Source organism: Bombus affinis, chromosome 10 (assembly GCF_024516045.1).
Source record: "Bombus affinis isolate iyBomAffi1 chromosome 10, iyBomAffi1.2, whole genome shotgun sequence".
In the NCBI taxonomy this organism is placed as follows: Eukaryota; Metazoa; Arthropoda; class Insecta; order Hymenoptera; family Apidae; genus Bombus; species Bombus affinis.
In genome coordinates this window covers 11970827-11987100 of record NC_066353.1, presented here as the reverse complement: position 1 = coordinate 11987100, position 16274 = coordinate 11970827, and the positions used below count along the sequence as shown (strand labels likewise).

Genomic DNA, 16274 nt, shown 5'->3' with positions numbered 1-16274 from the left:
ATTATTATCCATCGTTCAAAAATGCTGCCAAGAAACAATGAAAGATTACATACTACATATGCTAGGAAGAGAGAGAAAACAAGGAAAGTATCATGACGAAGAAGAGAAGAGAAGAGGAATGAATAAACCTTTGTGAAAAGTCGATCGAATAGAGCGTTGAAAAAATGACTAAAAGACGAGGAAGAAAGAAAAACTATGTGAAGGAGTAATGCCACCGAAGGTCACCGCCTGCTAGTCTTGTCTATATTGTTATTCGGTTACATAGTGCATATAAGGAAACAATATTTAATATAATCGATTTAATTAATATTGTACTTCTATAAATTACATTAAAAACAATGAACCATTACAAACGAATCTTTTAACATGCCCTTTGGAACGGTTAATAAAAATAATTCAAAGAAACAGTCTCGCTGGTGTATTGAATAATTCATAAAGTTATAACATTTATAGAATTACAAATTATATTTCGAAGCCTTTTATTATTTTTCATTTTTCAAATTTACGTTATTAATGTAAAATATTGAAGCACGAAAACATTAATGAAAAAAAACGAAACACTCTTCGTCTCTTATTTTTATTACAAAAATTGGTTGTTATATAATCTAGCATATGATATTTCTTTTGTATTGATTTTTTAAATTAACAAATCTTCACATTAAAAGAAAATATAAATATACGATAGAAATATGCGAACGAAGATTCTAAATAAGATAAAAGAGATAAACATAAAAGTAGAATGGGATAGAAATATACGCGTTGGAGTCGATCGAGTCAAAGTAGAAAAGGACGAGTTGTTACGGGAAGGTGGTGTAAGAACAACACAATACGATCGTATAGTACTTAAATGCTATCAAGAATGTAGTAAAACGTGACGGATCGAATTTCAGGCAGCAAAATAGTATTAAGAAGAAAAAACAAAAAATGAGCATTCTTAAAAAAGAAAGAAAGATGGTATAATACGTTTGGAGTGTTGAAATGTAGCAAATAAAATTATACCAAAAAAAGAGCTTTGTTTTATAATATTTCATACTTCAGTTTCCAACATAAATTTTGTTCAATATTTTACAGTACTATACGTTGTACTTTTTAAACATGTAATATAACATATTAAGAGCACATGCAACTAAATATTTGGGAGATTTTATTATGTATAGGATAAATAAAAAGTATCTTCTTTTTGGGCTTTTTTTTTAAATTATTATAGATTCAGAACACAATGAATCTTGATATACATATGTATATTCCTATGCTATACAAGTGATCATTGCGGATAGTTACAGGCTTTTATCTACAATGATACGGATGTTCCCAATTTTACCAATCCAGAATGTCTTACCATGCGTATTGATTTTCATGACCATATTACATTACAGCTTTTCCATGAAAAACAAATATTTTTATGCTACTACAGAATCGATAATCACGATGAATTCACGATATACACATATATGTATATATATAGAATATTCTGTATACATTAATAGTTACGATACAATTATAGGAAGTGAATGATTCTACATGAAAAAATAAGTCGAAAAAGTAGAATAGAATTATTTTATATGAAATTTTCTTTTCCAACAAATTTTGAAATCCTTATGCAAAATAAGTAATTTTGATGATTCGCTTTAATAATACAGACAAATAATTGTTCAAAATGCTGCCAATTGTTCAGCGTGTATAGCTGCGTTCTTTTTTAATTAAGTTATTATGCATTTTAACCTATGTTGTGTCTTTCATTATTCCAACGCTGAAACAATCCTCGTTTTTAGTTACTGAGATTTTATTGTATATTTTTAAATATAATAAGTCACGTTTTCAGTAAATTCACAAAATTCAACACATTTACCGCCAATTAATATTATGTTTCCAAATTATTTGATTTTTAAATTAAATATGTTTTCCATCCCTCTTGTAATTTAAAAAATATTCCTTGTGGCTTAACAATTATACTTTTAACTTTCTCATTTTACTCACTGTTCATGTTTCTCGCTCTAATTGAATCAGAATCCTATCCAGATCCTATACTATTTATTTCAGTTCGTGCATCTTATTGTCAGAGTAAGAAACATGAAGCATAAGATAACAAGAAAAGTTACCATACGAGTATATTTCTAGAGTGAAATAAAATTGTTTGCAACTTGCAGATAATGCTCAAACGAAAATCCTCAAACTAAATTTTTGCAATGAAATTTTTTTTCATTATCTCAATATCTAGAATTGACCCTACAAATATTCTCCACATATTTTGAGATACTATATAAATATCTGTGAGTATACTGGTATATACATGTATCTACAGTTGTTTTAGCAGAGATACGAGAGCGTCGCTACTGTCAGTGTTTTCCATAGATCGGTGTTCAGTCCATCGATGCCGCTTAATAAGCCTATAGAATGTCAGAAAACAGACGAAAAATTAAAAGTTATTCTTTGTCGCCTTGAAACACGCTATACTGTATATATATATATATATATACAATCAACATGAATGAATAGTCGTCTTAACAAAGACATGAACGCATGGCTATTGTCAATATTTTCATAGATTGACGCCCATCGAAACGAGTTAATAAACCAAAGACGGTTATACAAAAGTGTGGTAAGCGGCAAACGGTGAGCGATAACCGACAGGGCGATAAAACAAGTGACGATAGAGCCACAGAAATTAAATCAAACTTACAGATTTACATATGTGGAATAGGCCATATATAGCAGCTGAGCGACCAGCGATAAAAGATTGTCGCTTACCGCCTACCGCTTATTCCTCTTCGATCCTAATCGCTAATCGTGGCCCAATACGTAACATCGTAAACAGACAAAAACTGAGATAATTTAGTAACAATCTCGTGGAAAGCGCCATCCGTGCGTAAATGGTAAAAGTGTGAAACGATGGCGCGTGAATAAACCACAGACGGGTGCCATAGTGCCGTTCATTGATTGCGCTTGTCCGGTGCCATATTCCTTGTTCCAGAGTGTGGCGTTTATTGCGCAAAATCCAATCACTAGCGTTTCGCCATTTTTGTTGACCATTCAGTAGATTCCGCGAAAACGGCTATAAGGCAGCCTGTCCGGCAAAAGTGATCACGCTCGTTACCTAAATATCGATTCATCTCGATTCAGATCCAGAATCGCGATTAGATTCGTAGAATAAACGATAGAGTTCTTACCGTTCCTTTTTTTCACTATACTCGTTACTTTCTCAATTTATGTATGTATAATGTACATATACATAACTGTACTTTGAACGTTCCTACGAATTTTGTGATAGAATTACGCATCGACAACACGTGAGTATTATTGCTACTTTGATACTTCTCATTCATGTAGAAAATGATGCTCTTTTCGATGACTGAGTAAATAAAAATTTCATCTTAATTCTTCAACCGTGCGTTCGTTGATGTTGAGAAAGGCTGTGCCACGGTTGTTTTTAATTTATAATTTTGTTTAAGTTTCTATTGTCAATATATTTCCTTTCTTATAACTTATTTATTATATTATTATATATTACACTCTTTTGGAATTATATTTCTGGAAAATGAGAAAAAGGAACTTAAACCTTCACTTCTACGGAATTTTCCTACTTTCTTGTTTACCGGAAGTGCTAGTTCGAAGATGGTGGAAACGAAAAGTAAAAATTGCAGCAGAGATACGTTCAATGACGCACGGATTTTTTTACATTGATTACTAATGTGTTTTTTATTATAAATTTACATGTCTCTCAAATTTTCACACTTTGCATAACAAACTAAATAAAATCTTCGAACAGTGATATGTATAAACGTCAATATTGATATTGGTACAATGAAGTGATGAGTACTTCGAACCAACTTTTATCTTATATTTTTCCACACTTTCCATGAAGTAATACGGAATAATGTAAAGTAAAAAAAAGGTACATAAAAAGGTTGACAAAAATAATATTAGAAAATCGCAAAAAAGCAATAAATGTGCAAACATATTCGATAAAAAAGAGACAGGATGGACAAATTAAATATTCGCACTGATATGAGATAGAAACGCAATCTAAGCAATGTGTACATTTATCTTCTTTCGAATGAAACTCGTCATTTATTACAAAGATAAGCTCTTTCAATAATTTATTTAATTTATTACCGATCTAGATATTCCAAATAATTTTAATTTTTCAATAACCAATAATAAAATGAACGATACGAAAATTCTGATTTTTTACAATCAATTTCCAAACTTTTTATTTATTACAATTATTGCAATCTATTACAACAAATTCACATCTCTGGGAACTCGATATAATCTTACTTCTTTAATAATAAACAATACGAACATTTTGATTTTTGTCCCAATTAATTTCGAGACGGACGATTTCTCCGCATACTTCGCCGTGAATGCAATTTTAAATCTGGCCAAATGAAATAATGTAATCGAAAGCGAAGTGTAAAAGAGACGAAGTAAGGAAGGCAGAGGTTGAAAAAAGAATGGTCAGCCTGCGGACGAACACGAGGCAGACTGAAATTTCTAGCACGCACGATTTCCGAGGTTCTATAGACTCTCTGTTCATTTCTCTGTTCCGTACTATTTTTGGCGCGTGCATAGGTATGGAGACGTTTAGGCGATTTCACAGTAATAGAAGCCGAGCTAACAGATGCAATTGCGCAAATCGTTTTGCCGGTATATCGCTCGAGATCGACGGCCGTGCAAGCCTCAGATCAAAAAATCGCGTCTGAATTTGGGAGTGAAGCTTGGCACGCGTCGATATCTTTATTCTGTACACGATAGAACATAATTTTTGATAAATTTAATGCTTTATGCGAATAAAATGAAATGAATGTTAGCAATTCTTTTAATATACGTATATATGTCATAAACAGGATTTTTAATAAACCTTTTATTCAAATAAAATGTGAATTAGTAGTAAATTAATTTGATAATTTAATAAGTTTTGTTTATCATTCAATAGAAATTTTTGATATATTAATAATTGTCTTTTTATAATATATAAATATTACTAATGAGGCGTAAGTTTGATATTGAAAAGAAAAATAGTATGTGCACTCAAAATACAGTTTAAAATACAACACTTTATTGAAATTAGATTGCTTATACATATATAGAAATATTTCTAATAATATTTCTTTTTAGTAATGCTAATTATCTTTTCAGGTCAGTATCACGAAAAATAGGCCGTTGAGAGTTTACAGTACTTAGCACCGGGGAAAATAAAAAAAGAATGAGCAGGATGCCACAACGCGTGAAAAGTGCGTCCAACGTAAACAAAACGCAGATCAAGGAAGAAGCTTCCACATCGTCCGTTCTTGCCGGGAATTCTAGCGATGATGATCCGAACGTAGCCGAAGTATAAAATAAAAGAATTTAGGAATCACTTAATATTTAATTATCAAGTTTTTTTAAATAATTAGAATCGTTTGTATAAAATAAAATTATTATTTCACTATTATGCGAATCAAAAAATCAGATATTTATATAACTGGATATTAACATAACTGTTTCGTAGTAATATACATATAATAATATATACAATGACTGCAAAAGGTATTTGAACACGACTGTATTTATCGTATATATTAATTAAATAGATCTAAGTATATTTAATTTTATATTTAATAGTACTTTCATATGACTATAGAACATGAAACGTCTAATTAAAGATTCCGAACTCTGCAGGTTGTACTATCGAATAAAGGCGGGCCAAAATTAATTCACCACGGTTATATGTATACATTGCACAAGAAGCAACCGTACAATATCCGATGGAGATGTGTTCGCAGAACTATGCATTGTAGAGGCAGTCTTATCACTACCACGAGTTGGACGAAGCCAAGGGTGCGTATGGAGCACAATCATAAGCCAGACTTCGCGGCCGTTCAGGTTGCCAGGAAACGGTACTTGGCTCTTGGCAAACCTAGCGTGTTAACAAGTAGGTTCACCAACTTTTCCATTGATTATGATTTAGCTCGTTTATCGATTCCTGCCTGAATTTTCAAAAATACATCTGAGGGGATATTTCCATAATACATAATATCACGTTTAAACTTTGTGTGTTTCGTAGACGTAGAAAGAAATACTGTCAACTCTATGAACGTACCACAACGAGTGCTTCATAAGGAGAATAATGTACCAGAACAGAAAGGTAGGAGACCGAAGACGCGAGCTACAGCCAGGAAAAGTAAGTGTTTTGAAGACTTTTATAATTGTTAATAATTTATTAATAATCAGAATCCAATCTTGGAAATCCAATATTGGAAATGGTTTGTTATATGTTATATAGTATTGTGTAGAATGGATTATTCTTTTTGATATGTGATTTAATAAATTATTGTGTTTTAAATTAAGACACTAATGAAAGTCATTAAATGATTCTCCAGAAGATTAATAGGGAATAGAAAAATCAGTAGAGAGATTAGATACAATCAAAGAAAAAGAGATTCATATTTCTAGCTATCGATTTAAGATTACTACGAATGAATTGGAAAGTTATAACGAATTAAACACTGCAACTCTTATTACATTTACAATGAGATGTACGAATGATTCTACTATAAAAAGAATACTGAATATATGTAGTCGTGTTCAATTATCTAGCATATAAATAATCGTATAAATATTAATTTTAATTAAAACGACTAAGAATACATAAATTTCAGTGTTTGGGAATTTATACAATATATAATTTTAGATCTATAATTTTAGACTAGCATTACAAATATGATGAATTGAATCTTTCAATCAATCAGGACTAACAATTACGTGGAAAATATATGAATTTATTCTGTTGGGTTAATGTTAATGCCTAGCGTAATCGCTCTATATAAATCCGCACTATCCCACATATTCAAAAACAAATTATTGTTAGCGATCGTTCGTCTAAAATCAGGCGGGAGTATTATCGCGCGATTGATAGCCAACAGTTATTTTATATATACTTACGTACACTTACTCACACATATAGACGGTCTTTTATATAACATAATATTCGAAATGTACGTAAAAATTATAATTATTTCATTATTTCTGCAATCGTTTGAATCGTTAACTTTATTTTTGTTTAACTATGAAGTTACTAATAAATACTATAGGAGAATATATTGTGTGATAAATATCATATTACACTAATTTATAGAGTAATTTGTTTTGTTTTTAATAAACATTTTATCATTGTGCAAATAATTAAGGCAAAGCGTAGTTTTTTTTATAATGAGAAAATATATTCTAAAATAGTATTAAAATTGTAATAAAATCTTCTCGCCATTTTTTAATACAATAAATAAAATCAGACAAATAAAACCGCTCGCAATTTAAAATGAAACACAGTAGCGGTAAGGTAATCGCTTGAAAACCATCAGTGTGAATATGCTCTCAATCCTTGCATTTCTATAGCCAGATCATTGGAGATCTGCCGAATCTAAAGTAATAACGCATGAAGTTTCAGAAACTATTTATGTTAGTCGTAAAATGACGGAGTTAACAAATAAGAGGAGAAAAATTTCTATTTGCATTTATCTTTATTTTCGTTTATATTTGCAATATTCGCTTTATACATAATGTAACAGTTTTATACAACAGATGCAGTAAAACTAAATAAGAGCAAAACACAAAGGAATATTTATCTGCTTTTCTTACAGTATCATTTATTTATAATTTCCCATTTTTCGCTCGAGTGGTAGATCTCATGGTGAAGATGGCGAAATACCGACGACATATCGATTGTTATCGATAACCCTCGCTATCTAAAACAATCGATGTTGTTTTGTCATTATCGATAATTTTGATATTTTTGTTTTATATTTATAAGCACATATTCATTCATAAATATCCAAAATAGAAGTCAATCAAAATCTAACTATCAGATGACAGATTGCAATTCTTAACTACCAATTCTACCATAGATTTCATTGGTTAGAAAAATTCGTGAAATTTAAACTATCGAAAATAATCGATAATTATCGAAGATTGTGATTATCAATATCTCTCTAGCTCTATTTCAAAGTCCGTACTCGGAGGGTTAATTACCGCGTAAAGAATGCGACCCAATGGGCAAGAGACGCATTTCAATTTGCGTGTACAGTGTGTCCAAGATGGCGGGCATCTTGAAGATGCGCGCGAGAAAAAGGGAGCTGTGGTAAGCGGCTCCCGATCGATGAGAATTCGCTCGGACGAGGCTCGAGTGAGTCGAACGTGATCAGGTCGGTTAGTAATTCCTTAGCGAAGAGAGACCCGGGAACGCGCACACGATAGCAACACGAAACACGGTACGGATAATATGCGTCGACGACCGGCGGCGCCGTCGCACATGCGCGCCCTGACGCGCCCCTGTTCGTCCACCGATTTCGATTTTAGTCACTCCCGGGTTCGGCTTCGGGGAAAATCGTTCCGCTCTCGTAGCGAGCCTTACTCGTCCAGACGCGTCGTGAAAAAAACTCGCACGGATTTTAGTAGCGATTTTTGGTCGATCGAGTAGAAATACAAACGCGTCCCTACACGAGCCACAACTCTCTAACATTCGACAATTTTTCCTATTCGCAACGAGTAGATATATATATATATACATATATATATATATATATATATACATATATATTTGTACGCTTCGACGTATACCACGAAAGAGAAGGAACGAGAAAGAGAGAAGCAGATTTTTGGGCGATTATTTCCTTGTGTCGTCGTTCACGGACGATCGTATCCCAATACCGGTTTAATCGTCAGACGTTTACACGGGCCAGCGAGATTAGACACGCCGAGAATAACGCGATAGGAAACCAGTGTTGATCTTTGGTAAGAATCTGATCGAGCAGAGAAGTATCGAGAGAGAGAGAGAGAGAGAGAGAGAGAGAGAGAGAGAGAGAGAGAGAGAGAGGGAGTGAGAGAAGAGAATTTTGGACGAGAAATCGAGCAATTCATTTGTGTAGTTTAGAATATCACTCCTGGGAATATCGTACGAGGGTCGATAAATTGTCGCGTGGTCGTTGTCGGTACAACGGTTCTCTGACGCGGCGCACAATACCGAAAATCGAACCGGTTCGTAGCCGCGAATCGACCAACGAACTGGATTCAGTCTAAGTGACACCGTAACGAACAACAGAGAAAAAAAGAGGAACGAAAACAGAGAAAGAGAGAGAGAGAAAGAAAGGAAAAAAAAGCACAGAGAGGTAGAGTAAACGTAACGACGTAGCAGCGGCGTGTGCTACTCGATATCGTGCTTGGTCCCAACGGTTGCCATTTTATAGTCAGTCGCTCACGAGAGTTCTTCGGGGAGGCAAGAAGGAGAGGGAGAATTGAGTAAGAACAAAAGAGCGAGTAAGATAATGCGAAAAAGGTAGAAGGAGCGAGAGAGGGAGAGAAAGAGAGAGAGAGAGAGAGAAAATAAAGAAGAGAGAAGGATCGAGCGAACGTAGCGTATGAGACGGGAAACGTGGTTTGATAGTGGGGAGAAGGAGGGGAAGATATTGAAGTAGGAAAGAGAGAGAAGAGAAGAAAGAAAGGAACTTCGCAGATGGAGTAGAACTTCCGTAGATGTTTTTAGATTGTTTTCGATCATACGTACGTGTAAATTTATGGGAATGAAACTTTTTCTCTCTTCTTTCTTTTTTCTTACTTTTTTTTTGATAGTTTGTGTCAACTAACACGTTGCAATGCAATATCGATTTGGCCTGCGTAATATACGTGTGGTATACTATCGCACGTTCTCATCGGATAAATCGTTAATACGTATTATCCGTGTGTCGTCTACTGAGTGATGATACGGTGTGCTAAAAGGAGTGGGAGTAATAGAGAGGCATTCAGAAACGAGAAAGATAGTGCGTGAACGCACTATATACATGTATACTTTATCTACTCAGTATGATTATCGTTAGCGCTTTTTTACAGTATCTCACTATACCGAAAAATTTATATCATATATTATAGTATTTCAATATTTATTCCTTTTATAAATTTAACACCTTGTGTGTTAAATTTATTATTGTTATTGTATTTAATATTAGTATTTAGGATTGTGAAATATATTTACTTATACTTGTTAATACTTTCAAATTTAATTATGGTATTTATATTGGTAGAGCAGAAGTATTTTATTATTTATAAGGTCTTTTAACATGATATAAAAAATACATTATTTTGGATAGAGTTTAATAAAGGAAAATATTTTTTTCATCTATTTATTCTTATTCTCTTACAAAATTATTCTACACAGTCAGAAATAAGAATTCAACATCATCTGTTTATTGGATAACGATCCTACGATCTAATTTCTCATCCTACTCAATGTTTGAAATAGGTTACATGATATGATAATTCTCGACTAACCAAACGTGGTAAATCAACGAACATCATCATAGATTCACTTACAACCGAGATATACTCACTACTCGCCATCACATCATTTTCTTTATGTCAAAATCATGAATGTGCAAACTTTTACTTTTTCAGTAAAGAAGTGGACTGAATATCTTTCTTTTTGTTCTCATATGAATTGTATTTACGAGTGTAATATAACAGATGTGTAGTAACAGGAGCATAGTAGTTATTAACTCTAAGGCTTGATTCATCATTTCGGATCTACCGAATTGCATATTCATAATTTAATTTAAATTAATCTACAATATAATGCCATACATCTTTCCTTTTTTATTTTTCAACTTATCGCTCGTTTATAAAGTAAAAGAAAAAGTATGATTAGGATACCAATGCCAAGATGTTGTTACGAGTAATCGATTTGTGAATTAACGCGGGAAAATGTCGTTTCTTTATGTTGTCTTACGTCTTGTGTAGAACGTAGAGTACAGCTATACTTCTCTAACTCGCCAGAGATAGGAACCTTATTTGGCCAATTATTCAGAGAGGTAGATCTAGGAAATCTCAAATATATTCTCCATTAACCTATTAAGAGTCAATATTGCGTTAATACGACATATTATTTTAAAGTTCTTATTTTCAACAACTTTTCAACTTCTCAGATTTTTAAATCTTCAAATGTTCAGACCTCCAGATTTTCAAATTTGTGCATTTTTTAGTGTTGTATATTATTTATTTTTTTACGCTATATTTCATAGCTTGGTCCTTAATAGGTTAAGTGAGAGTGAAAGATGAGTATCTGACACATTTATTCATTTTACATATATATCCATGTTAGTAGTTCTGCATTAAGTAATCACCATTTTGCTACATGAACTGACCGTCGCTATCTCCATCACTTCGCGAAACTATTATAATTTCATTGAGCTTCTAATGTTACGTACTTATGTAAAATAAACGAATGTGTCAGGTATTCTATTTTACTCACATTTAATGGAGAAGAAACATATCTCCTAGAAATAAGGTCCCGATCCGTGGTCAGTTAGTGGAGCATTACCTTGTCCTCTTTAGTCAAAAAATGTTTTACCTAGCATTTTTTCATTATCCAAACTAAGAAGAGAGATTCAAAATTCGTTAATAAAACAAGTTTCCTTCCTGGTATTGTAGTACCATGGATTTCACAGAATTCTTTTTTCATAGCCGCATACCTTTTTCATACCTGTTTAAGTATCCAACCATGATCTATCATAACTCATAATGTTACAAATATCTCAGTTTCTTTAAATTTCATAAACTCGTAGAATACATGTGGACAAAATAGCACTAAAAAAATTACCAAGCAAACCCTTGAAATTCTTTCTTTATATCCACAATGTTAAAAACTAAAATTTAATAATATAAATTGATTGAAATAAAAATTGTATAAATGTTGCATTAACGCAACGTTGGCTCTTAGTGGGTTAACGCGGCAGTACTGTATCGCGTTTTCGTCCCACAGAGAAAACACACCATTGGAACGAAAATACGATCAGCGTGGAATTGGCGATCGACAAAACAGCGAGTCAAATACGAGCACGACGGCTACGACGGTGGGTCGGCTTGTACTGGTGGCCTGCAAGGACACCGTGAAGCTGACTACCCGCCGTCTCCTGCAGGAGCGTCAACGTGACCGAAATTGCCACGCGAAAGTCATCACGTCTTCCAACGCGGATATCGTGGAGGGCATCCGGCTCGAGGACGTCACCATGAAGCAGGAACCCGAGGACGAGGAGGATTCCTACCTGGAGGCAGTCGAGATGCCGTCTCTATCGCCCTCGTCATCCAACAATAGGAGCGCAGGTGCAGCACATCGTGTTCGATCTCATGCACGTAGTCTACGTTCTATGACGAACCCAAGCGCGGTTTGGGCACATTTTGATCTGTGTGCTAACGATCCTCTACGTGCACTGTGTCGAATCTGTGGGGCAGTGGTGGTTAGAGGCGGGGCAAATCCACGACAGTGTGGTACAACGAACCTTCATCGACATCTCAGGGTACATCACGGTGGCAGACTCATTGGCACTCGCTATCACGGTAATAGTTGTCGGTCGAACCTTTCAGAAGCCGAACTGATAATTATATTGTGGATGTTTATACATTTATGAGAATGCATATAATACTTATATACTTAATACCATAATTTGGTCCCACTATTAATTCCAACTCTATTCATCTCAGTAATTCATCAGTATGACCAGTAATTCACTCACAATAAGGAACAAGTTATAAGCATCTAACAGTACAAGTATTCAGAATCAGTAGTGCATTGTTGACTGAGCCAGTTATATTGCAGTAAGATGATGTAAACAATCCAAAATTCCAAGATGAATTCAGGGAAATAATGCTTGTAATACTCATTTTTCTCTACTTTTCCATATATGAAGTTGATCAGAGTGGTTTCTGAATGATTTGATCATGTGCTAGTACTCCTATACTAAGAGAGTGATAGTATGTAATTTGATAATTGTATCGAAGCTATTAATGGTTATTGCTATTATGTGTATGAGTTTATGCAAGATAATCTTCGAAATATGGTTTATATTTATTATATGAATAATATTGGGATCTCTGTAATCAGAGGACTTTTTATTACTTGAGTAGTGAACAATCTGGGGAATATATCCATTTTTAATGTATCTTGTTGACATTTTCTGGAGAATCATTTTAATGAACATGAGTGGACATGAATTATTTGTATCTTCATATGTTGTATTAGTTATATTCATGAACTGAAAGTAATAATAGTTGTTTTTCACAGTACTACAATCACCTCAGACCAATTCAACTGGCAAGACTATAAGAATAGCAGCGCAGTCCTTGGTAAGATCTCATATTAGAAATATTGCACCAGCACCTATATCACAGCAACAACAGCAACAGCAGCAACGACAACCAAAGACTCTTGTGTTAAAAACAATACCCTTAAAAGTAAAGCAGGTTGCACCTACGACCATTAAAATGCCACCCCGACAGATAAATCAGGGAGTGCCTCATAATGTCGTACATCAACAGCCTACAGAGGTAGTGACATTATTACGTATCAGTTTCTATAGCAATAACTTAAATATTTAATATCTTTGTTTTTCAGGTTTGTTTAAGATGGAACAGTTATCACAGCAACATGCAGAACAGTTTCCCATCTTTATTGGATTCTGAACAGTTCGTCGATGTCACTCTGGCCTGCGAAGGCCGCTCGTTGAAATGTCATAAAATGATACTGTCAGCATGCAGTGATTATCTCGCGGATCTATTACGCGAAAATCCATGTCAGCATCCGATCATTTTAATGAAGGATCTTAAATTTTGGGAAGTAGAAGCACTAGTCAAATTCATGTACCGCGGAGAAGTAAATGTCGCCCACGATAAACTGCCACAATTGTTGAACGCAGCTGAGGCTTTACAAGTAAAAGGATTAGCCGGTCCAAATCCTTCTTCACGGGTGAACGATGTTTTTTTATTGTTTAATGGATCTAAGATTCTGTTGATACAAGTTTTTACAAAGCATATTTTTTTTGACAGAATCCAAAGCCGCCTTTACTTATTCCGCAATCGAAACCAGTAGTATCTCAGCAAGTTCCTCGAGGCGCTTCAGAGACCAAAGAGAAACCTTCCACTTCTGGAGTTTCTACGCCTTCTAGTCCTAAACGCGCGCAAAAACGACAACACTCGGAACCGATCGAGCCAAAACCTTTTACAAAGATACGCTTACAACGACCTGTTACACCGTCACAGATTACTACGGTTAAGTTGGAACCCCTAGATATCCCTCTCAGTCCTACGGAGATGTTCCCCGAAAATAACGAGGACAGTTCAACTCCGTCGAATTTTGACAAACTCATGAATTTACACGAGGAAGATGATCCAGGTGGCAACGAGGCTACCGATGGCGAAAGAGAAATTCATTTCTGCGAGATATCCGACCCACCCGATATAAACGATAGCGAGGATCAAATGGAATTTGTACCTACGGACTTTTTAGAACAAGAACAAGACATAGTCGAAGAAACGGATACAGCCTCAAACAAAGATTGCAAAGAAGAAGAATCTAGGGAGGATTATAATTCTGTTGAACTGGAGGTCGGTGAAGGAGACGGAGTTGAATGTTCAAAAGAAAAGAAGCCGGTTTAGTGAGATGTTCTGAATTCAGTATTTGGTTTGTTTGACGGAAATGGAGTAAGATTGTCGTTTCGGATTTTTAACAAATTCTTGGAATTATCCAGTATTGCCACGAGACTTTTATTTTGTTAATCAAGTATTGATTTCAATGGTTTCCTCTTTTCTTCGAAATTAATACAAGAGAGAATAATGTATATATACATATATCTATATATTATTTTTGTGATAGTGTTTTATGAAATCTATTATTAGCATTAAATCATTATGCAATATATGCAATTTTAACTTTATTTGTGTTTAATCAGACGCAACGCAACATGAAGTTATACATATATTGAGATTTTACCGTTTGTTCTCAGAGTAATATGACAAATATTTCATCGACATTGTAAATAGAACGTAAACGATAAAAAGTAAAACTATTTTTATCACTTACTGTATGAATCGTAGCGGCTACGTATACCTTTCGAGTATTTTCTTCAAGTTCACTGTTCGAAACTGATATTTCTATACAAACAACTATGCCAGAAAGTGTGAGAGAGATATTTAAGTGAACATTATTAATTAATTACACATATTTACAAGAGTACCTATAACTACTTTTCTTGCATAGTTCTTAGAAATTCGAATACGATATATGACTTCTACGTTGTCAAACAATTTTAATTTATTTGTTGAACAAAAACTTTTATATTATACTTTTTTAAATCGTAGATCGATTTCATTAGTCAAGTAGAAATTGATCGATTATTTTAAATTCGAATGACATTTGAATCTGATGAAAATCAATTTGAATCATTAATGAAAATTCGGAGATTACCTATTCCTACTTTAATCACAAATATGCTAACAGCATAAAAAAGATATAGCTTCTTAAGAAGAAAGTTGTACCTGTTAACTTTCATGGTCGTTTGCAGTATAATATAATGATAAACAGTACAGCGGATTAATATTTTTTGTTATTTGTGTTGTATGAAATTTGTTTATTTTAATAATATACTTTTAAATCTGTACGTAGGCATTATATGGAATAAGATGTCTGAATTTACTAATACATTAATGAAAATCAAATACATTCATGCATTAATCGTAAAAATTCATTATTATTAAATAAAATTGCAAAATTAATAAAGTGATAACTCGATATATCATACTTTTTATTACATTTCTACCTTTTATCGTAGGTTCCTAAAGATCATTGCGTAAATTTTACTTCGAAAAAAAAATTATCTTTTTAGCATTATACGAGTATGTAAGCGTTATGTAAAAATAACATTCTACGTATATGGTATATATTAAATCGAAGCTAGCGGCAAAATTACGTTTGTTGTAAAAATTCATGTATGATTGAAAAGTATATGTACATTGTATAACATGTGAAATTATGTGTTATAAATAAACTGCTATAATAGTACACAGCGAAATAATATGCGTTAAAACGTTATATACGTTTATTCTAAAAAATTTACTAGTTTTACTATTTTTCTATGGCAAATTACCTTTCTTTAAAATAAAGAATTATAAATAAAATTGAAAAAAGAAAAATATGTTATCGATTATTTGGGAAAATTCGAAAAATTATTATGTATCGTAACTAAATATTAATGGAACTGTAATTGTATATAAGTTCCTTCTATGTTTAGCATCTTTATACATATATTAATATGTTACATTCTTTGAATAGATAGAAAAATTCCTTGTTCTCATTTTATTGCTAAAAATATTGTCGAGTTTCAAAATATAAACATAATTAATCGTACAGACTTTATTATATAATTTCAAGCACTCAAGTTCAATACTCCCAATTAATAAAAAGCACAATTCCCAAGTTT

At 33.3% G+C, this 16274-nt stretch overlaps 1 protein-coding gene and 3 long non-coding RNA genes across 7 annotated transcripts; 1 reads left to right on the top strand and 3 right to left on the bottom strand.

Moving 5' to 3' along the window:
- Positions 1-1177: 1177 nt before the first annotated feature.
- On the bottom strand, positions 1178-2888 carry LOC126920972 (uncharacterized). The gene is made up of 2 exons (XR_007712153.1): positions 2749-2888; positions 1178-2387 (listed from the first exon to the last, which is right to left on the bottom strand). It is a non-coding gene; the product is annotated as an uncharacterized LOC126920972 (long non-coding RNA).
- A 151-nt stretch (positions 2889-3039) lies between these two features.
- LOC126920951 (protein tramtrack, beta isoform-like) lies at positions 3040-15856 on the top strand. 4 transcript variants are annotated; one of them, XM_050731986.1, is made up of 7 exons: positions 3040-3287; positions 5140-5332; positions 5662-5914; positions 6047-6163; positions 13085-13347; positions 13415-13765; positions 13846-15856. In XM_050731986.1, the coding sequence occupies exons 2-7, from the start codon at positions 5207-5209 to the stop codon at positions 14452-14454; spliced, it is 1719 nt and encodes a 572-aa protein (XP_050587943.1). In that variant the 5' UTR covers positions 3040-3287; positions 5140-5206; the 3' UTR covers positions 14455-15856. The 4 variants fall into 4 exon arrangements, with proteins under 4 accessions (XP_050587943.1, XP_050587944.1, XP_050587945.1 ...); XM_050731987.1 differs by lacking the exons at positions 3040-3287; positions 5140-5332; positions 5662-5914; positions 6047-6163 and adding exons at positions 8324-8523; positions 8604-8769; positions 11786-12360; XM_050731988.1 differs by lacking the exons at positions 3040-3287; positions 5140-5332; positions 5662-5914; positions 6047-6163 and adding exons at positions 8324-8793; positions 8824-9273; positions 11786-12360.
- LOC126920970 (uncharacterized) lies at positions 7481-8153 on the bottom strand. The gene is made up of 2 exons (XR_007712151.1): positions 8008-8153; positions 7481-7724 (listed from the first exon to the last, which is right to left on the bottom strand). It is a non-coding gene; the product is annotated as an uncharacterized LOC126920970 (long non-coding RNA).
- On the bottom strand, positions 10643-11787 carry LOC126920975 (uncharacterized). Its single transcript, XR_007712156.1, has 2 exons — positions 11496-11787; positions 10643-11397 (listed from the first exon to the last, which is right to left on the bottom strand). It is a non-coding gene; the product is annotated as an uncharacterized LOC126920975 (long non-coding RNA).
- Positions 15857-16274: the final 418 nt, after the last annotated feature.

What these genes read in the sequence shown, in the direction of transcription:
- LOC126920951 (XM_050731986.1), top strand. Translation starts at nt 5,207, where the DNA reads ATGAGCAGGATGCCACAACGCGTGAAAAGTGCGTCCAACGTAAACAAA. An exon ending in ATGATCCGAACGTAGCCGAA is followed by an intron (nt 5,333 to 5,661) that starts GTATAAAATAAA and finishes CGAACTCTGCAG; the next exon opens with GTTGTACTATCGAATAAAGG. An exon ending in GTCCAAATCCTTCTTCACGG is followed by an intron (nt 13,766 to 13,845) that starts GTGAACGATGTT and finishes TTTTTTTGACAG; the next exon opens with AATCCAAAGCCGCCTTTACT.